The 21,945-nt window shown below is 59.9% G+C and overlaps 1 protein-coding gene across 1 annotated transcript; it reads left to right on the top strand.

The window, feature by feature from the left end:
• The first annotated feature begins 1,624 nt into the window (after positions 1 to 1,624).
• SIGLEC1 (sialic acid binding Ig like lectin 1) lies at positions 1,625 to 21,621 on the top strand. Its single transcript, XM_037396220.1, has 22 exons — positions 1,625 to 1,689; positions 4,270 to 4,429; positions 5,150 to 5,506; positions 5,612 to 5,908; positions 6,350 to 6,613; positions 7,320 to 7,574; positions 8,110 to 8,409; positions 9,344 to 9,598; positions 10,350 to 10,652; positions 11,368 to 11,622; positions 12,297 to 12,590; positions 13,635 to 13,889; positions 14,912 to 15,264; positions 15,613 to 16,054; positions 17,199 to 17,504; positions 17,812 to 18,063; positions 18,401 to 18,700; positions 18,844 to 19,098; positions 19,480 to 19,776; positions 20,581 to 20,680; positions 20,780 to 20,858; positions 21,241 to 21,621. Exons 1-22 carry the CDS (start codon positions 1,642 to 1,644, stop codon positions 21,256 to 21,258), a joined length of 5,445 nt encoding a protein of 1,814 aa, XP_037252117.1. The 5' UTR covers positions 1,625 to 1,641; the 3' UTR covers positions 21,259 to 21,621.
• Positions 21,622 to 21,945: the final 324 nt, after the last annotated feature.

Here is a 21,945-nt window from a genome sequence, read left to right as displayed (position 1 = left end):
CACATCCAGGCCCTACAGCACCCAAACCTCGAGTGGAGATGGCAGCACCCAGCACTGTGCTATGTGAGGGCATCTGCTCTGGCAAAAGCAATGTGAAGGACCGAAAGGGAAGTGGAGGCTCAGGAAGCTGATGCAGAACAAGGGCTGAAGCTGGGTCGAGATGCCTCAGGCTTTTCTGCCTCAGGGCCAGATGGCCACTCTGGCTCTTTGCAGAAGCCCTGGCATCAGCCAGCCTGAGACCAGATGCCATATGGCCACACTTGCCTAAGTCAGGGTTTCCTCACTCAGTGCTGTGTCAGGAAACAGCTCGGTAGCTTCCCAAACCAAGGGGTCAATGCATGTGGCCCCCACACCATCTGCAGATTCGGCACAGCCTCCCTGTGCCAGCATCCAGCTCCCTGCTCACCAGCGGGGTCTGGGACCAGTTTTCCAGCAGTGCTGCTTGGCGGCAGTTGGCACAGCCTGAGGGGCTCGCTGAGGCTGGAGGGAGCTGCCCCTCCTGCCCTGCTGGCTCAGCACCCAAGCCAGCTGAGTCAAGCCTGGCACGGCACGGAGTGGCTGCAGGGGGATGGTGGGGCACTGCACAAGCAGCATGAGGTCCTGGAGGGCAGTTTCCCACACTCCCAGTCCCCTTGCACAAGGTCGAGCATTGACCCTGAGCCATCACATCTGGGTGCCAGCCTTACCCAGTGCTCAGGCTGCTCTTGCCGGGGCCCTTCGGTGCAGGCGCCTGCGGCAGAGGCTGGATCTGGGTCCTGCCCCAAACCAGCAAGGCTCAGCCCAGCCCCTGCCTGGAGGTCACACTGTAGTGCCGGCCTCAGGGCAGCCATGCTGCTGGGGTCATTTGCTCCTGCTTGCTGCTCGTGCAGGTTCCCCTTAGCCCCTCAGCAGTCCTCTCCTGAGAACCCAAGGGGATGGTGCCCCAGCCTCAGTGCAAACCCCTTGGGCTTGGTCCAGCAGCTGCAGCCTCTGCATCCCTGTGTGTCTTGCTGCAGCATTGATGCTGAGCTGGGGTCCCTCTGGCAGAGTTCTCGCCTCGCTTTGGGCACTCTGCAGTGAAAACCCACAAATTAACAGCAAGAATCAAGTCTCTGAGTGACACGTTGCCCAGGGAGGACTTGGGCAGGTGGCACGTTGGCTGCAGCCGCATCTCTGTCCCTGCAGTCATCTCCACCACCAGCATAGGCTCTCCCTGTTGCAGGCTCAGCAGCCCTGATCGGGGGATCCTGGCAGGCCCCTAAACCTAGACACCCACTGGGCACACTGGGTGGGTGCCCCTGGGGCTGGGGTATCACCCTGCTCTGGGGCTTTGGCACAGCACAGGGCCAAGGATGCCCCAAGGGACTCTGGGGCCAGGAAGGTGATGCTGCTCAGGCTGCAGTAGTGCAAAGAAATGCAGCCTCCCAATGTCCCTCAGCCTGGGACGCTGCAAAAACCTCCTGTGGGGACTGCCACAGCCCCTGCCCCAAAACCAGCCCCAAATTAGTAAAAGGCAAGAAATAGCTGATGATGTCAGCCACTTCCCAAAAGCAGCAGCAGGGACAAACCCCTGAACGGGGAAGTGATGCCGTTTTGGGCTACTCACCCCCCGCACCAAATAAATAGCAGCCCCTGAGCAGCGAGGGGCAGGAGCCATTCCCCATGCCACGGCTCAGGACCCTGCACCGCCAGCGGCACTGGCACTCCCAGGTAACACCACCGCTCACCGGGGAGGTGCCAGGATGGGGACACCCGGGGCAGAGCCTGGCCCTGGTGTTCACCCCATGGGGCTGGGGCAAGGCACCTGCATGATGCTGTGCAAGGGTGGCATGGGCTGCTCCCAGGCACCTCGCTGTGGGGCGGAGATGAAGAGAGCCAGTGGCGAGAGCATCTCTGTGGGGTTGAGCTTCATCTGTCTTCTGCTGGGGCTGGGGAAGTTGCCCAGATATCTCAAGGCCTTGGGTCCAGGCTTGGGGCTGGGTTTGGAGCCAGGGACATACCTGACCTGCACCCCTTGGCAGGGGCTTGGTGCAAGGCCCCGGGCAGCAGAGGTTGGCAAAGCTGTGACTGCCAGCGCTGCCCTCCCCAGGTCCCATGGGCAGAGGGACAGGACAGGCGGCAGGGAGGTGGGCTCCCCAGCCCCGAGGAGTGGGTGGGAGCACAGGCACAGGGGGCTCATATCCACCCCTTGTCCTGGGGGCACGCTGCCCGAGCGTCCCATGGTCCCCATCTCTGTTGCTGTCTCTGCACTGGGGCATGGTGGAGGCTGAAGGGACCAACACCAGAAGTTTCCCCTCTTTGGGCTCAGCCTTGCTTGCCACATTCCTGTGTCAACAAACAATTTTTACCAAAGTTTGAATTTAGGGAGCTCCCTTGCAATTGCTGGCATGCACAGGAGCCCTCACAGGGATTTCTCTGGCTGTCCCACAGCTGAGCATGGCTGTGGGTGCAGAGGAGACCATTACAAGGGCAGTTGCCTCTTCCCCCTTTTTTCCAATGCCCGAAATCTAAATATTCCTGCCTACTTGGCGCTGGATGATAACACACAACACCTTCTGCTCTGGTGCGTGCGATGTGGTTGCGCAGACCACCACCGCATTCTGCACATGCACACACACTCAGAGCCTATTACAAATGCTTTTTGTCAAGAAATCTTCATAAAAATTTAATTTTTTTTTTGAGTGAACAAGCAGCAGTGCCCAGCACTGGCTGCTGTGTTCCCCAGCCGCAGCCCAGGGTGGTGGGGTGGTGGGGAGTTGGGGTCCCTATCCTGCACCAAAGGTTGAGAAACTGAAACTGGGAGAAGTGTGGCAGAAGAAACAAAACTTGGTGTCGGCACGAGCAGGGCACTGGGGAACAGACCCAGGCGCTGAGCCAGCACTTCCTTCCTCCTTCGCCCCGAGCCCGGTGGCCCCCACCGATCCCATTGCTATTTCTATTCCCCCACCCTGGGCAGCCGTCCAGCCCCGCGGTGCCGGGGGGACCAGGGCTGTAGTAACCCCCACACGCACGGTCACCCAGGGGCCATTTCATTTGCTGCTTGGTGCTTCGGTTTGGCCAGAAAAAATCCCAGGCAAAACTAAAGGTCTCACGAGTGCTTTGGAGTCTGAAATACCTCCCTAAACCAAATCAGCAGCAAGCAAATTCAAAGCATATGCTGGGGGAAAAGGTGTTAGCAAAGTCGCAAATCATTGAAGGAGGAAAAGGTTGGCTCAGGGAGTAAAGAGCTGCCTTGTTCAGTATGGAAAGATTGCTAAGATGTTTGATAAAGATATAAATTTAAATCAAATAATTCACTTCCCTAATAAAGAAAAAAAAATCTGGTTTATCACAGAATAGCTTTTTTAAATTTAAGTATAATTAAGTCATTTTTCTTCAGTCTAGAGCTGCAAAAAACTATATAATCCTATTAAAAATAGATAAATCCCAGTTAAAACTGTCCCACCTGAATGTACAACAGCCCAGCGGGGAGGGGAGGGCACGGGCTGTGCCAGGCTGGGGCCATGGCTGTGCTCCCCCTCACCACAGCTGGTCTTACTGAAACAAAACCTGCGGAGTCTAAAAACCTGTGTTTTTGCACCAGTCCCACCTGCAGGGCCGGACCCTCAGCCCTCTGCAGCCAGTCGTCTGGTTGCTCCCACGGGGAACTGGCACCGTGGTGTCCCCAGCATTTCAGCAGCCGGGATGCTGTGTGCGGCGGAGCTGTGACATGAGGACAGCTTTAACACAAGCCCGCCTGTGTCCCTCTGTCCCCCAACCCCATGGCTGTACCCCCTGCCCGATGCTCAGACCCTCCAGAGCCTGGCTGGCAGTCATGAGTCCATCATTGGGATTTCTGGCTTAATGGAGATTTCCCCAAGGGTCCTTCCTTGGAAGTTTCTCTCCTATTAATTCCAGGTGCTTTCCTTTGCCTTTGCCTTCATTTTTATTTTCAGCCCAGACTCCCATACCCGGCATTTGCATGACCCCATCCCATGCCACATGCACATTTTCCGTGTCAATATTATTCTTCATTTGCTCCCTGCCTCACACGGATGCAGCAAGCACAGGAATAAGCTCCATAAACCTTGTCACCTCACTGATAAACCCGGACTAGCTCCTTAACTCCCACGGGAGTTCAGGGAGTTGAGGGGACCCTCATGTCCCTCTGGTCCCTGGCCCCACTGGTCACCACTGCACACCAGAGTGTTACCACTGTTGCTGCAAGCAGGATTTATCAATAATGTAGATCAATAACATGTTGATGAACAATGTGTTTCAAGACCTCTGGCCACCTCTTCTTGTTGTCAGAGTCCCCTCTGCCAAACGCCGACCTCGGAGACTGGCCACCTCCCACCCTCACGGTGTGAGCCTGCCTTGCCTCTGTTCCCCAGGACGCCCAGCAGTGCCCGGGGGGCTGCCATGGGCCTGCCCCAGTGGCTCATCCTCCTGGCCAGCTTCATCCCACCAGGTATGGTGTCATCGAGAGATCTGCTGCCTCCCACCCTGCCGGCACAGTCTGGTTCCCCACAGGGGCTGGTGGCTTGGCTCTGCACCAGGATACGGGGGAGCTGAAGTGCTGATGCCCTGGCCCTGCCAGCAGCCCTGCCCAATGCTCAAGGGATGGGCAGGACAAGCTCTGGGCACCCCGAGGCTGGTCCTGGCTTTCCCATGGGCCGTGGCACAGCAGATGCTCTGGAGAGATTTGCTGGCATGTGCCGCATTGTGCCATGCTCCCATGCTACTCCTCCTGACGGGCAGGCACGTGGTACCCATGGACACCATGGATGGGGCCGGGGTCCAGGATGGGGTGGGCATGGGGTGGCGGGGAACAGCCAGGGCATGAGAAGAAGGACAAGGAGCTGGGGTGTGTTTAAGAAAATAAGCTTTTGGAGGGCAATTTTTCCTTTTTTGCTAATTATTTTGGCCTTTGCTTTTCTAATCCAGCTGGTTCCTTGCACTGCCCAAAAGCATCACCCAGCTTTTCCTTGTCTCCACCTTGAAATTTTCTCCTGGGGGGTTTTATCTCACACTCCTATTCTCCTCTCCCACCTGCCTGCTCAGGCAGCCCGGGCAATGCAACGTGGCCCAGTGGGTCCCAGGAGGGGCACAGGGGGGCTGCAGACGGCAGCAGGCCCCTGCCCGGCTGGCACCCTGACCCTCTTTTTCCCTCTGCCTCCTTCCAACACAGCCCTTGGCTCATGGGGGGTCACCTACCCCACGTCCCTGCAGGGCATCAGGGGCTCCTGTGTGGTGATCCCCTGCACCCTGAGCTACCCTGATGACATGGCAGCTGACGACGGCATCGTGGCCATCTGGTACAAGGATTATGATAACCAAAAGACGTTGGTGTACCACTCGGCAGCCCAGGAGGTGGATGCTGGCTTCAGGGACCGTGCCCAGCTCCTGGGGGACCCCGCTGCTCGCAACTGCACCCTGCTGCTGCGGAGACTGACGCTGGAGGACCATGGGCCCTACAGATTCCGCTTTGAGATCGTCAACGGTGACCGGTGGTCAGCGGAGAGGGATGTGATGCTGAGTGTTTTGGGTGGGTATAGTGGTGAGACACCTCCCCTCTGCCAGCTCCCTGCCTGCCTGTCCTCACACTGACATCCCACCCTCTGCTCTCTATCCCTCTGCTCTCCATCTCCAGATGACCTTGATCGCCCAAGCATTGCTGCCAGTGAGGAGCAAACCGAGGGGCAAACATCCACCTTGCAGTGCTCCACACCCTACTTCTGCCCACTGAGCGACACTGCCCTGCGCTGGGAGGGCTACGACCCCCAGGTCTCGGTGGTGTCTGGCTGGGTCCAGCTGGACACGAACGGGGTCAGCCACCACCTGACTCTCACCACCTCCTTCTCCTGGAAGGACCACTCCAAAAAGCTGCTCTGCGAAGTTTCTTATGGCTCCAAGAAGGCAACCAGTGAGGTCGTCCTGCGGGTGAGACGTACGTGGGGTGGCTCTGCACAGGGGCTGGCTGAGTGCAGTACGGGGATGGGGGCACCTCTGCCACGGCCACACCACCCAGGTCCTCCTCCTGCCACCCACCGTGCCTCCTCCCTTGCCTCCTTCCCGGGGCTCCTTGCAAAAGGCCAGAGGAGAGTTTCGTCCTGCTTCTCCCTCCCTTTCCTGTTCCCCCACAGCTCTCCATGGCTGGAGCTGGTGATCAGTCCTGTAAGCACTGCTGAAGTGCCAGCTTCCAGCTCCATGGCACACCCTGGTGCCACAGCTGTGCCCACACCACTTCACTGCTGGTGGGCAGCTCTGCCCCCCTTTCCATCTCCCCTTTTCCCCACACCAGACCCTCACATATAAGCAGCAGGATGCGTTACAGCAGCATCCCATGGGTCCTGCCCAGCCTCACCATGCCCGTCTGTCCTCCCTGCAGATGCCCCTAAGGACACCCAGGTGTCAGTCAGCCCCTCCACGCAGAACATCCGTGTGGGCGACACGGTGTCCCTCACATGCGAGGTGAGCAGCAGCTACCCCCATGTCTCGGCATACCACTGGTACAAGGACAGAGTGGCTGTGGGCAGCGAGCAGATCCTGACCCTTCGAGGGGTTCGCCGCGAGGACTACGGACAGTACCACTGTGAAACCAAGAACGACGTTGGGGCTGGCGCAGCACCTGCCGTGGTGCTCTACATCTTCTGTAAGTGCCAGGGGAACTTGCCAGAGGCTGGGGCATTGCTGGAGGGGGAGCGGGGCCGTGGCACTGGGAGCAAGTTTACCCGGCGAGTCTGGACTGGTGTGGGCAGGGGCTGGTACCAGCTGGAGGTCCAGGAGCTGGGGATGGAGGGGTGTGGTGCCTCCCTCATGCCATGCCTGCATTCTTTATCCCTCATGGCACAGGGCTTTGGCGAGCCCCAAAAACAGGGCAGGGAGGGATTTCCAGCAAGCCCAGAGAGCAGAGCCAGCTGTGAGGCTTCACTGCTGCTGCTGGTCAGAGCTCGTGGGGATTCAGAATCAAGGTGGTCTGCAGGGAGGGGGGACCAGGGTCCTCCACCAGACACTGTGGTAGAGATGAGCCCCAGGAGTCTGCCCGTGTCAGAGTCCCACAGGGAGCATCTCCCCCCGGCTGGGCTGCTCCCCCCAGAGCCCACCCTGAAAGGTGAGCCATGCTGCAGCACCCACCATGAGTTTTGCCCCTGGTGCTTTGCATTAAGTCTGGAATTTGAGCCCCAGCTGGCAAGGTGCTGGTGGCAGGGGACAAACCCAAACGCCTCCTGCCTCAATTGTCATCCCTGGGGGGCAGAGGGGCTCCTGCCTGTCCCCAGACTCTGCCCTGGGCGGAGTGAGGTGGGGGGCTGCTCTCCTGCTGCCAAGACCCCCCCTGAATGCGCTCCCATCTCCATCAGCCGCAGAGATCTCGGTGAGCCCAGCAGCTGAGGTGCAGGAGGGGACACCCACCACCTTGTCCTGCGACGTCCCTGGCAGGGAGGGCCAGGACCTCAACTACACCTGGTACAAGAACAGCGCTTGGCTCAAGGAGGGCATGGCGCACACCCTGCTCTTCCACCACGTGGCCGCCAGCGATGCCGGCTATTACTCCTGCAAGGTGACCAATGATCGGGGCAGCGACACGTCCCAGGCCGTCAGTCTGAGCGTGACATGTGAGTGCCCACGGACTCCTAGATGGGTCCCAGCCAGGTGAGGGTCCCTTTGTGCCAGGGGCCGTGCAAACCCCTGCGTTTAAACAAAGGCTCTGCTCCAAACGCCTTGAGTCCTGCTGAAAAGGAGGTTTCAGACCTCCTGGGTAGAAGTTGCTATAAATGCAACAATTTTTGGTTGTGAGCTGCATTTGAAGGTACCATTAAGCGGTGTTTGCTGCAGCAGGGACCCATCTGCTCATCGCAGCATCTCCCACGCCTCCACTAATCTGTTACACACCAGAAACTGCTGGGAGGTTACTAACCGAGGAGCCAGCTATGATAATAACAGCTCAGAAGCTTTTGCAAGTCAGGGGGAAAATAAAATAGCCTTGGGTTTGGCTTTGACATTTCTGTGAGTAAATATGACCCGCTTATGTAAGGGGGAAAGCAGCTCAGAGGGGCAGCAGCGCGGGTCGGGGCTGGACGTGCCCCACGTGCAGGTAGTGGCCGCAGCACTGGCACCTCCTGATCTGCAGCATCCTCTCCCCTCTCGCAGACCCCCCCCGGACCCCCACCATCATGCTCTTCCAGGAGACCCAGGGTGGCAGGCTGGCCATCGTCCGCTGCACTGTGGACAGCCACCCCCCAGCCACCATAGCCCTTTACCGCGATGGCACCTTGCTGGCAGCCAGTGGGTCACAGGCAGCCCCGCGCCAGCGGCTAGGTGTCACCACATCCCGCAACGCCCTGCGGCTGGAGATCCGGGGTACAGGACCCCAGGACAGCGGGGAGTACCGCTGCATGGCCAGCAACGCCTACGGCAACACCAGCGCCACCAAGCTCTTCGTCGCCCGCGGTGAGTCCCGGTGTGAGGGGACTGTCAAGCTCCCAGCCCTGGGTCTTGGGTGTCCATGAACCCCCAGGGTTGTTGGGGAGGTTTCTGCAGGGCTGGGGGGGGGATTCACAAAGCCCTGCGGGCTGGAGGGACCCCTGTGGCACACCGGCATCCTGGGGACAATGTGGTGGTGGTGGCCTCCACACAGCCCTTCCCCACCTTGGCGTGTTGAAGCTGCTCAAAGAGCTGGAGGTTCTCCCCAGTTTCGTTTTTCAAAATGCTGCAAAATTAGTAGCAAAGTTTGTCCAAGCTTTCTTCCCTGTGCCTGCAAGCCCCTGGCGGCACACAGCACCTGGGCATGCAGCGGGGACCAGCTCCTCCTGCTCCATCTCCGACACCTCTGCACTCTGTGGCTCCCTCAGCCATGGTTTGGGGTGACAGAGGCAGCAGGAGGAGCAAAAAGCCCCCCAAAACCCTGTCCAAGGGCAACCTCCTTTAGGATGTCAAAAGAAAGCAAAATGGACCTCAGGGTCCAATTTCAGAGAAAATAATCCCGAGTTTGGGTGCCACAGCAGTAAAGTTGGGGTCCATTTCAAGCTGGCCAAGATGCCTCCAGTCCAGCCGGTCACCGGCCAGTGGCAGAGGGGACCCAGCCTGTCCTGGGAGCAGTCATCCAGCTCTAAAAGGCCCCGCTTGTCTCTGCTGGTGGCAGAGTGCTGGGGGATCAGCTCGCCTGGAGACATCCCAGCTGATGTCCAGTGTCCCCAAGAGAACGTCACCCACCAAAGACGCAGCCACCGATGCCATGGGGTCCTATGAGGGAAGGGGCAGCTCAAGTCCTGCCTTGGAGGGAAGCTGAGCATGGGGCTTTGGGAGATGGAGCCAGGGGAAGGGCAAAGGTTTGCAGCAGAGGTTTCCCTCCTTCCTTGACATCCCTCTCCCAACTCTCCTTCAGCTATGGAGGTCCTGATCCAGCCCTCATCAGAGGTGTGGGAAGGGGCAGCCGTCACCCTGACCTGCCTGGGGGCTCGGGACGTGGCAGGGGAGACCCTCTACACCTGGTACAGGAACAGCAAGTGGCTTCGGGAGAGCTCAGCCCCGACACTGCACTTCCCTTCCATCCGCGGCGAGGATGCAGGTGCTTTCCAGTGCAGCGTCCACAGCAGCAACGGCAGCGACACGTCGGTGGCTGTCCCGCTCCGTGTACTCTGTAAGTGCTGCCAGGGGGGCTCCTGCTGCTAACACCCAGGCTCTGAGGGAGGTCCTGGGGTCTGGGTTGGGTAGCCCTGCTGGGAAGCCCCTCTGCTCTTCCCACCATGAGGTTTCCCCCATCACTGCCAAGCACAGCCAAGCAGCTCTTGGGCAGGAATGTGGAGAGGGTGGAAAATTCCCTTTTGCAGATAAATCTGTGAATTTGGGGGAGGAGATATTTGGAGAATCCTAAAATTCCCAGGAACCAAAGAGTTTTAAAATGTCCCATGAAATTAGATTCAATTGTTCAGAATGATAAATGATCCCTGTGAAAAATATATTCCGGTTGGACTTTGCCTTTCAAATACTTTCTGTGCTATAAAATAAAAATCTTCTCTGGTACCAAACCAGAAAAAACATAATTAGGAAGTTTCAGTCCTGACAAAATGGCCTTTTTCTGTAACCATGGTAGACATGTGGATCACACCTGGTCCCCAGGTGCCCAGATCACAGGGGTCTCTGCAGATCTGTCCAGGGTTGGACACTCAGACCCTGAGCTCAAGCCAGGTGACAGCAGAGGTGCCAACAGAGGTGCCTGGGACATGCAGGTCCCTTATAAGCTGGCAGATGTGGGACCCTGGGGTGTCAACCAGATGTGCCAACCAGGGCTGCTCGGGTGGCCCTGAAAAACAGCAATCCCTCAGATTCTTGGGGTTCTCCCAACCTCAGGGATCCATAATATTCTCACTAGAGGTTTTTGAACCCTGCAGTCCCACCAAGGCAACCAGCGATGAGCTCCTTCCTGGAGACCCAGAGTGGGCGCCTGGGCGTCATCCAGTGCACCGTTGAGAGTGACCCAGAGTCCAACCTGACCCTATGGAGAGGAGAAGAAGTGGTAGCCTGCACATGGGGCTGTCCCACAGCCCCCAACCCCAGGGTCCATGCCACCTTTTCCTACAACAGTCTGAAGGTGGAGATGCGGGAGGTGGTGCTGGAGGATGAGGGGACTTACGTGTGCTGGGCTGGGAACCTGCAGGGCAATGCCAGCGCAGCCATAGACTTCAGGGCTGAGAGTGAGTGTGGGGAAGGGGCGGTGGGCAGGGTACAGCCGGCCGCCACACACCCCCGCAGCGTCTGGGAAAAGCCTCGGAGAGGGGAGGGGGGAAGCGAATGCCAGGGAAGGAGGCAAGCTCAGGAGATCAAGGGTGATGGACAGAACGAGCAGAAAAAGGCCACGTGCCCGTGAAATCCAGGGTATCAAAACAGCTTCTGTCTCAACAGAGCTGCTGTGCGCAAGTCATGTGGTGCTCGAGTGAGCAGGGTTAAAGTGGGGGCTGCTATCAGAGGGTGCTGTGCCAGCCCCTCTGGCCCCTCCAGCCTCTCCTCGTGGGTTTGGTGGGCTCCTGGTGGGTCTGATGGGCTCCTGGTCGGTCTGGTGGGCTCCCCCGTGGCTGTAGTGAGGGTTCCAGCTCCTGGCAGGGATTCCATGCCTGTGTGTGACTGGGGATGCTGAGCAAAATCCCTGCTGAGGGAGTTCCCACGGGCTCCCTCCTGCTGGTACATCCCCCCTGGGCTGGTGAGGCCCTGAGTGGCTCATGCCCAGCTCCCACAGGGAGCTGATCCAGCTCAGAGTGCAGCAGGATTAGCCGGCATTTACCTTCTGGAATAGCTGCACAGTCACTCGCTAGCTGGCCAGCCCTGGGGTGGGTGTTCACCCCGGCACTGCCGAGGCAGTGCTGGTCATCCCAGCTGAGCTGATGCCTGTTTGCCCCCTGCCCCTGCCCGTAGCTGCCAACATTGCAGTGGCTCCATCCCCCCACGTGCTGGAAGGCCAGGCCGCCAACCTAACCTGTCAGCTGAGCAGCGGCTCCCTGGCTCAGCCCAACATCACCTGGTACCGAAATGAGCAGTGGCTTGCCGAGGGCCTGGCTACCTCCCTGGTGTTTCGGCAAGTGGCCAGCACAGATGCCGGTCTGTACCGCTGCAAAGCCACCACCGACGGCGGCAGCCGGAGCTCTCCCACCATCTCCCTGGATGTGCTGTGTACGTACAGGCTGCTGGAGGATGCTCAGTTTGTTGTCATATGGAATTTGTAGCTCATCTCCGTGCAAGCGTGCCCAGCTCTGTTCACACACATGGAGCTGTGCCCGGGCTCTGGGCAGAGCTGATTTAGGTGCACGTGTGGAACTTTGAGCACATGTATATGTCCTGGGGCTTCCTCCCGTGAGCATCCACACCCCTCTGCCATCACCTGCAGCGTGTTTACCTCCCTATTGTGCAAGTCTGCACTTAATGTGCGTGCAGGCTTGTGATCCTGCAGGTGTAATGCTTGCAGGGCCCTTCTTCCTTCCCCTTCCCCTTTCCCCTCCCCTTTCCCTTTCCCCTTCCCTTTCCCTTCCCCTTTCCCCTCCCCTTTCCCTTTCCCTTTCCCCTCCCCTTTCCCTTTCCCTTTCCCTTTCCCTTTCCCTTTCCCTTTCTCTTTCCCTTTCCCTTTCTCTTTCCCCTCCCATTTCTCTTCCCCTATACCTTCCCTTTCCCCTTCCCCTTCCCCTTCCCCTTCCCCTTCCCCTTCCCCTTCCCCTTCTCCTTCCCCTTCCCCTCTGGAAGGCGATGCAGCTCTCCCCCCACTCCTCAGGGGCCCCAAGCAGCTGCTGCTAACCAGGAGCTCTCGTATTGGTGAGCAATCGCTGCTCAGCCACCCGCCTCTGCCTGCACAGATGCCCCCCGGGACCCCCACCTGAGTGCCTTCCTGGAGACGCAGAGAGGCCACCTGGCCATCTTCCACTGCTCCGTGGCAAGCAACCCTCCCGCCTGGCTGGCCCTGCACCGTGGTGAGGAGCTGGTGGCCACCAGCACCGCGGGGAGCAGCCCACGAGTGGGCATCTTGGCAGCCCCCAACACCCTCCGGGTGGAGCTGCGGGAGGTGACACCAGCCGACGAAGGCAGCTACCGCTGCACCGCCACCAACGCGCATGGCACCGTGGCCCAACGCCTGTACTTCCACGTGCAGAGTGAGTGCCGCGTGCAGCACCATGTGCCAAGCGTCGCCAGTAGCGGGGGCAGCACTGAGGTGGCACCAAGCAGGGGGCCGGGAGGGCTCTGACATGAGATGTGACCTTTTCCGCCTGGTTCCTGCTGACGGGGTGAGCGCACACTCCCGAGCCGTCCTGTGGTGACAGCGGGGCAGGGAAATGTCACTGAGCATTGCAGGCTATGGACAGGCGCCACAGAACCGGCGAGTGATGGTGGCAGGGTGTGATGCATCCCCTGGATGCAGTGGGGACATCGCTTTGCGCTACCCCACGTCAGGCAGGAGCCAGCGCAGGGCACTGACCGGCACCTGCTGCTTGGTGATGCGGTGTATCGAGCTGCCCCCACCGCAGCTCAGTGGAGGTTAGGTGTCCCTGTCCCTGCTGGGGGGGGTCCCTGTGCAGGGGCTTGGGTGTGGTGAGCTGGGACCCGGTGGTCTGTCCCAAGGGTTGCGGGTGGGCATCGGCACCTAACCGGCACCCAGACCCTGGAGCGAGGCAGCACCCACGTTATCTGCCGGGGTGTGAGTATGTGATGTGTGTGTCAGTAACAGGAATCCTGAACGGAATCAATTTTTTGGGTTGGGATCTGGCTCTCAGACTGATTGATCCAAATGTGTCTCTGTGGAGGTGTCCACATGGGTTTTTCTGCTCCCAGGATCCCACCCAGGCTCCGGCTGCTACTTCAGAGGTGCCAGCTCACACACACACACACACACACACACCCAGCCACCTTTATTCAAACACCTCAGCCCTGGGTACCAGCAGTGATGGAGTTGGTGGGCGGGTGTCAGCTAATGGGGACGGGGAGCAACACATTTTCTTCAGCGCAGATATATAACACCAGGGCTGCACAGCTGCCCCGCTCAGAACAAGGACACCAAAACGTGCAGCGCTACGATGCGCGCTAGGGAAGCGAGGAGGGTTTTGCTTTGTCCCACACTGTGTCACGGCCACCCAGGGGCCGGCAGTGCCAAACCGCTGTGGTGCCCTCTGAGCTGCTCTTGGCATCTCTCCCTGCACCAGCTGCCCGAGTCCTCATCTCACCGTCAGCAGAGGCGCAGGAAGGAGACGACATCTCCCTGACGTGCCAGGTAGCGGGAGAGCCACCAGATGACACCATCTACACCTGGTACAGGAACAGTGAACGGCTCCAGGAGACCCCTGGCAACTTCCTTGCACTGCCCCACATCGCCAGCACGGCTGCCGGCTCCTACCACTGCCGAGCCCGCAGCCCCTCGGGGACCAGCATCTCCCCGGCTGTTGCCCTGCGCGTCTCCTGTGAGTGGGACCCTGCTGGGGATCGAGACAGGGGGAGTGGGGTGCTGAGGGTGGGATAGTGCTAGGGTGGGTGGGATGGTGCCAGGGTAGGATGGTGCTGAAGTAGGATAGTGCTGATGGCAGGGATGGGATGGTGCCAGGGTAGGATGGTGCTGGTGTGAGATGGTGCTAGTGTGGGATGGTGCCAGGGATGGGATGGTGCCAGGGATGGGGTGGTGCTGGGATGGAATGGCCAGGGTGGGATGGTGCCAGGGTGAGATGGTGCCAGGGATAGGATGGTGCCAGGATGGGATGGTGCCAGGGTGTGATGGTGCTGGTGTGAGATGGTGCTAGTGTGGGATGGTGCCAGGGATGGGATAGTGCCGGGCTGGGATGGTGCTGGGGGCAGGAAGCTGAGCAAGGCTGCTCAGCCACACTGAGCTATGGCTGGCACATAGCAGGTGCCTTGCACAGCCCTCACTGCTGTCCCTGTTCCCAAATGCTGCGTGTCCCATGCCCAGAAAGTGTTGAAAGTGGAAAGTTTATGGGGGTGTATCTCCTCCATAAACCCCTGGTCTGAATTAAAACCAGTCGAACGTGTCCCCTCTCAAGGTGAACTGTCTGATGAGGAGCGGTGTGGCTGCCTCACGTCTGGGCCACCCACCGCCTCGCATCAATAGAGGGAAATACACAACAGCAAATATTTCAGTTCTGTTAAAAAAACATGTTTCAATAGACCTGAAATTATCTAAATTTTAAAAGACTTCAGTTAGGAGAAATGTTGTCTGTCTGGGATGGAGGGGAAAATCCTGGAAAGAGGAAGTGTGGCTTATGCTTTTGGTGCAAGTGTGGGCTGCTGCTGCCCTGGTGCCAGCTGCAAGTTGCCAGGAGCCACGGCAAACATCTCAGGGTATCCAAGGGGCTGGGGCAAGGTGATGCCACCCAGGACCTGGGGGGGAAGGGAGGGGGGACCCCAGCCTTGGGGGGCTCTGGCTGCAGATGCGGGGTTTGCTCACCCTCTGTGTAATGTGTGGCCTGGGCAGATCCCCCGCGGGTGCCGGTGCTGACCTCCTTCCTGGAGACCCCCGAGGGGCAGCGGGGCGTGCTGCAGTGCACGGTGGACAGCAGCCCACAGGCAGAGCTGGCTCTCTTCAAGGACCAGGCACTGGTGGCCTCTACAGCACTGCCCCAGCGCACTGCCCTGCCACGGCTCAGCATCACCTTGGCCTTCAACAAGCTGCGGGTCAGCATCAGCCCCGTGCTGCTGGAGGATGAGGGGGAATACGTGTGCTCCGCCAGCAACAGCTATGGCAACGCCAGCACAACGGCGAACTTCACGGCAAGCAGTGAGTGCAGGGCTGGCGCTGCCTCGGGGACTGCGACGCGATCGAGCGGTGTGAGCAGTGACAGGCAGTGATGGAGCAGGGATATGGCAAAGAGGAGAAGGCAGGCTCTACTGGAGGATGCTCGTGGGAAAGGGAGGGCAGAGAGAAGCTGGAATAGAAGGGACAGCACAGGAGCAGAGAAGAAACGGAGGAAGATGTGTGTTTGTGGGAAGGGAGGGCTGTGCCAGGGGTGTTCCCGGTGAGCTGCATGCAGAGCCACAGACACGAAGGAATTGCAGCTCCTCTTGGAGGTGATGCAAAAGTGATGCTGGCTTTGCTGTATCCACTTGCTGATGCTGATCACACAGCTGGCATCACCCCAGGCTGTCCTGTGGCTGCCACGGGGGTGGGGTTAATAGGGATGGGGGCTGCAGCATCTTCATCGCTTCTCGTCTGGAATAATGGGAAAAGACCCCCAGCCAGAAGTCCTGGACAGGACCAGCTCTCCCACCACACAGCCCACCACCCTCCTGTCCTGTCGACCCTCCATCGTCTTCAGCCCACCTCGCTCAGCCCCAGCATCACCTGCTCCCCCTTCCACCGCAGCTGCCAGGCTCTGGATCTCCCCCTCCCCAGACGTGCAGGAAGGCAACGCCGTCAACCTGACCTGTGCGGTTGCGAGCAGTGGTGGGGAAGTGCTGAGCTACGCCTGGTACAAGAACCAGGTCTATTTCAGCAGCAGCTCGGCCCCAATCTTCGCCTTCCCCAGCGTCTCGGCCTCCGACGCTGCCTCCTACCACTGCACGGTGCGGACCCCAGCGCTGACCCGCAGCTCTGCACCCACCACCCTCAACGTCCTCTGTGAGTCCCCATGGACAGGGGGCTTCACGCAGCGGGGAGAGGTCCCTCACGCCCACCTGGGGCAGGGTCCCCGCCACGCCGCAGGGAGGTCCCTCGTGGGGTCACTGGCCCCTTGGCCAGTCCCTGTGGCTGGGAGCTCTGCTGGGCTGTGGGGCGGGTGGGAGGTAGCAAGGCCTGGCTTAGTTTGGGGGGGTGTCAATGAAAATTAGCCTTTGCCCCAGGTGATAACTCAGCCGAGCTCTACACCCCAGCCCTGTGTTAGACCCCTGGCAAGCAGACATGGCCAAGAGCCCCACATCATCTGCAGAAGATTTTGGTGAAGCTTCTCCAAGCGCCCCAAGTTTGTCCTTGTGCTTTGTACCAAACCGAAACAGAAAAATCTTTGGCTTTCAGGAAACGTTGCAGGATTATTTTTTTTTCTCCCTGATTTGGAAAATGAAAACCAGACTTTGTTTAAAAAAAGACGTGCAAAAAAAATGTAGTTGCAAGTCAGAATGTAAGATTTTTTCCCCCTTTTTATTAGAAAAAGACGGCTTTAACTTATAAAGCTGCTGTGAGGAGTGAGTGAGTGAGGAGCACTCCTGGAAATGACTTCCAGAGAGCCTGAGACCCTGGCAACAAATTCATTGCTTCTCTCCCTCCTCCTGATTTTGGATGGGGAATGCCGGATGCTAAAAATATCTTGGCATTATGGGCCCGAGCTGCACCCACAGCCATGCTGCCTTTGCACCAGCCTTGCTGATGAGGTTTGCCATGCACTGACGTGCAAAAAATATTTTTGATTGAGACTGGGATGCAAGTGGAGCACTGAGCTGGGCCGGGCCATGTGCTGTGCCATACTCCTACTCCCAGCCGGCATGGCTGGAGCTGCAGGTTGGAAATTAGCTCAGCAAATGAGTCTGTGCCATGCTTTGAGTGTCAGTTTGGTTCAAGGGGACCATGGATGCTGAGGAAGGAGGCAGTGCTGCCCAAGTAGGTCCCACATTGCTGGCAGCAGAGCATCACTGTGTCAGCTCACAGCCCAGCCAAGACCACGAAAGCAGCCAGTCCAACTTGAGCATCGCAGGCTGGGGATGCTCCAACTCGCTGAGATGCTGCTTATCCTACCGTCCACCTCTCTCCCACCCCACTTCCCTTCCCATAGACCCCCCCAGGAACCTGCAGATGAAGGCCTTCACGGAGAGTGGCAATGGGACAGCAGTCATCCTCCTCTGTGTGGTGGAGAGCAACCCCCTGTCCAAGATCACCCTGCTCAAGGAGGGGAAGCTGGTGGCCTCCAGCCCCCCCGTGGGAGGTGACCACCCCAGGCAGAGCAGCCACATCTCCCTGGCTCCCAACACACTGAGGCTGGAGCTCCGGGAGGCTTCTGCAGAGGATGAGGGAGAGTATGAGTGCCAGGCACGCAGCCCCCTCGGCAGCACCTATGTGTCTCTGCCCCTCCGTGTGCAGGGTGAGTCCATCTTCATGTGGGGTGAGGTGGGGTGGGGGGGTAGGCAGGGACGAGGGGGCTGGGGACCCCCTGAGCGGGTTGGTGTGGGCACTGAGAGGTACAACTGAAGTCAGTGGTGTCATGGGGAGTGATGCAGGGCTGGTGGAGGGGCAGGGAGGTTCTGCTACAGCTTGAGTGGTCACACATGCACGCACCCCGCTGGGCGGGGACAGTGGCTTCAGAGCTGGGAAAAGCTTTTCCCCAGCCACAGCCGAGGAAGGCAAACCCCTCGTGTCAGTAAAGGCCAGCTCCGCTCTCCTCTCCCCAGCCATCAGGGTGGTGGTGCGACCCTCTGCCGAGGTGCCCGAGGGGACCGATGTGATGCTGACATGCCGGGATGCAGGCACCCGCCCAGGCACCATCTACTCCTGGTACAAGAACGGGCGGTGGCTGGCGGAGGGGCTCGACGCCTCCCTCGCCCTCCACGCTGCCCGGCGCACGGATGCCGGTGCCTATGCCTGCCAAGTGGGGAGGGGGCTGCGTGGCCGCAGGGCCCCCCCCGCCGCCCTCAGGGTGCTGTGTGAGTGAGGAGGGGCTGCATGGGGACACACGCACGCATGCACACTGCGGGGCTCTGCCAGCAAAGGGGGCCCAGGGCAGCTCGGGAGGGATGCTGCGGTTGGAGGATGGTCTATGTCGCCACCTGGTGACATCCCGCGACAGGCCGGCTGGGCAGCTCAGCCCCTGGCCCCCGGGGTGGGGGGTCTAGGTGCTTCCAAACTTGGCATCACATGCCTTTCCCCCTGCCCCGCTTCAGCCAGCAGCAAAGCTGTCAGCCCCCGGCCCCCCCCGGGCTGGTCCCCTGCCAGCAGAGCTGCTTGGGGAGGGGGGGGGAAACGCTGTCCTTATCGCTGTAGATGCACCCCAGGAGCCATCCTTCATCTCCTTGGTGGACCCCCGGGGAGGGCGTCAGGCTGTCCTGCTCTGCACCGTCGACAGCTTCCCACCTTCCGACATCACCCTGTACCGGGGTCCCGGCCACGCGCCCCTGGCTTCCACCCACAGCCTGGCCGACCCACGCTTCACCGTCCAGGCAGCCCCCAACTCCCTGCGGATGGGCATGGCGGGGCTGGAGCTGCAGGACACAGGGCTCTACATCTGCTCGGCCAACAACAGCTATGGCACCGCGTCCTCGTCCCTGCTCCTGGATGTGGGAGGTGAAGGGAGCCCTGAGCCACAGCAAGACCCATGTGGGGGTCCTGGTGTGCCCTCCCGTGGGAGTGTCGCTTGTGGGGGGTGTCTGGGGATGGTGGTGTCCTGTGCAAACCCAGGAACCCCGTGATTCCTCCATCCTCCTCAGGAGTCACAGTCACAGTTGAGCCTTCGCCAGAAGTCCCCGAAGGCACCACAGCCACCATGACCTGCTCGGCCACCCCTTGGGTAGGTGAAGAGGCCAATTACACCTGGTACAAGAACAGCCGGTGGCTGCGGGAGGGACCGGACGGCTCCCTCGTACTCACCCACGTCTCCAGCGCCGACACCGGCACCTACCACTGCCGGGCAAGTGGGATGCGGGGCAGTGCCACCTCGGCCCCGCTCAGCCTCCGTGTGCTCTGTGAGTGTGCACGCTGGGTGCATCCAGCCCAGCATCACATGCGTCCTGTCTGCACAGTTCTGCTGTGACCAGGGCGCCTTCCTCCTCTTCTTCCTCCACTCCCTGCCCTGCTCCTCTCCCTTTGTACCCGGGAAAGAGAACATCGGGGTTTTACCTAGCAGTGGCTGCAGATCCCCCTCAAAAGTCAGATTTGGAACCAGCATGCTCCAGGCTGGGGAGGACTCTCCAGCTTGGGGGGGCACCATCAGCCCCGGGCTGGGGGGACTGGAGCTGCTCCAGACTGGAGGAGGGATGCATTAAGCAGCCCTTGGCGAGTGTCTAGGCCAGTGTGGCAGGGAGACCCCACCATGGCCCACTGCCAGCCTCATCTCCCCCCACCAGACCCCCCCCGGGACGTGTCAATCAGCACCTTCCTGGAGAACCGCAGCGGGCGGGTAGGCATCGTGCTGTGCACAGCTGACAGCCACCCGGCTTCCACCATCGCCCTGTACCACCATGGCCACCTCCTGGCCTCCAGCCTGGCCCCCGCCACCACACCAGGGGTCCGCAGCACCCCCTCCCACAACAGCCTCCGGGTGGAACTGGGGGCTGTGGGGCCGCAGGACTCAGGGGAGTACACCTGCATGGCCGGCCACCCCCTGGGCAACGCCACGGCCAGTGCCTACTTCAACGTGCACAGTGAGTGGGGCTGGACCATGTGTGGTGTCTGCAGGGAGCGGGGAATTTTGTGACAGAAAGATAGTTTTGGAGCAGTGGGGGAGCAGGAGTGGGTTGAATCGGCCCTGAGTACTTAGGTGAAAGGGAAAACAGGGAGGATTTTACTGCAAGAATTGGCAATTTCCTTTCAAGGAGCTTTTCTGTAGCATCCCAGGTTGGGGCTGAAGGCTGGTTCTCATGAAAGGGCTAAAAAAGCTCACAGAAGCAGAAAATTGAATTGAATGCTGCAGAATGATCAAAAAAGTGGAGGAGGAATTGGCCTGGGTTCAACAAACAGCAAATCATGTTGCTGCTGCTTGTTGTTGTGCTGGGTGACTCCCCCTGCCCTGTCCAGCCCCTGCCTGTCCCCAGGTGCTGGCAGGGAGCAGCACACCAGCCTGCCTGACCCCTTGGTGGAGGGGACAGTGATGTGGGCAGGGGCAGCAAGTGTCCCCGTGTGGCACTGTGCCACCCTGTGACCCCCCCATGCTGTGTCCTCGACCCACTGACTGGCTGTCCCCAACCCTGGTGACCCGGCAGTGGTGCCAAGGAGTGTCCAGCTGTCACAGCCACCTCCCCAGGGTCCCCTTCACCCCTCATGGGGCATACTAAGGCTTTGGGGGAGTCCCACACACACTGTCCCCATACCAGGGCCATGGGAAGAAGGGCCAAGGGAGGTCACCACCCCCCCCCCCCCCCGCAGGGGTCCCTGAGCCCACTCCAGTCTTGCCGAGTCGGCAGCCCCAGCACTGGCGGGGATCTGCCCTGGCTCCCCTCTGCCCACAGCTCTCACCCACCTCCTGGCCTTCACCGTCCTGGCCGGGCTGCTCATGGCCGTGCTCTGTGTGGCTGCCCTGGCCCTCCTGGCTGTCAAGCTATGGCCCAGGTAACGTCCCTGACTGGGACAGGGTCGGGGGACAGGGACTCCTGGCTGAGCTGCGCCATGGCGGGAGCAGGGCTGGCAGCTCCCTCTCCTCCTTTGCAGGATAAAGAAGTTTTGGGGCTGGTCCAGTGCTGATGACACCTTCGAGCTGAGGAGCAAACAGGAGCAGGAGCAGGCGCAGGTAGGGACCTTGGTGGGGCCAGCTTTGAGGACCCCCCCACCCTGAGCTCCCAGGGGATCCCAGTGACAGGGGGTCCATGGGGTGCACTGTGCTGGAGAGCATCTTGGTACTGCTGCGGGATGCAGGTCTGGGCTCACACACTGACCAGGATCTGGGCCAGCCAGGTGGCTACGTGCTGGTGCTGCAGCCTTGGCTGGCATTGCCAGAGCTGGGGAAAGGCCAAGAGGGGCAGAGGGCCAGAATTTCCCCCTGCAGTCTCATCCAAGAGGGGCTTCACAGCACACACTGTGCTGACCCCTCTGGGAGATGCTCTGGGGGCTCCCCTGGCCCCACGGGCTCCAGCGTGGGCAGGGTTTCCCCAACCAGCCCCAACCTTTTCCAGGTAGATGGAGCTTCTTAAGCTGGTGGCTCTTTCCAACTGATGCTGGAAGCACACAGCACTGGCCTAGCTGGATCCAGGCAGCCACTACCCTGGGGATAATCCATCTCCATCCCCTCCCGGTCTCCTCTGCCCCCGTTCCACCGCGCCCCTTGTCCCCCCCCACCATGGATGTTGTTCTCACACCGGGTACAGTCTGTGCTTGACACCACGCATGGTGCACCACATGTGCCAGGCACCAGCAAGCTGTGACAGCTCAGAGCTGCTCTCCAGCAGTGAAACCTTGGGAAAAAAATAAATCTCTGGGTGATTATGCAAGCCTGGGGGCAGCCTCTCCATCACCACTGCCCTCCTGTCCCTCCACCAAAGCTGCCACTCCAGGGTGCTGCCCACCTTGGTGCTATGCGTGCCAGGGCATCCCTGTGTGCAATTCCTCTGTTGGGAAATAAAACCGGAGCAACATGCAGCCGGCGTCCGTTGGGATGAGCTGGGAAGGGTTTTATCACCCTGCTTTGGGAAGGGTGGAGGAACTAGGTAGCCACAGGGCTGGGCAGGGCTGGTTTGCCCAGGGATTCTCCCGTGTTGGCAAGTGATTCCTTCCCTGCTCTCTCCTCCATGCTCCCTCCAGAGCCGGGCTGTGGAGCGATGGCTGTGGCTGCAGATGGGGCTGCGGGGCCAGTGGGAGATGAGGGACGTGATGCTCGGAGA

Source organism: Falco rusticolus, chromosome 1 (assembly GCF_015220075.1).
Source record: "Falco rusticolus isolate bFalRus1 chromosome 1, bFalRus1.pri, whole genome shotgun sequence".
Lineage (NCBI taxonomy): Eukaryota > Metazoa > Chordata > Aves > Falconiformes > Falconidae > Falco > Falco rusticolus.
This window is presented reverse-complemented; position numbering and strand designations above follow the sequence as displayed.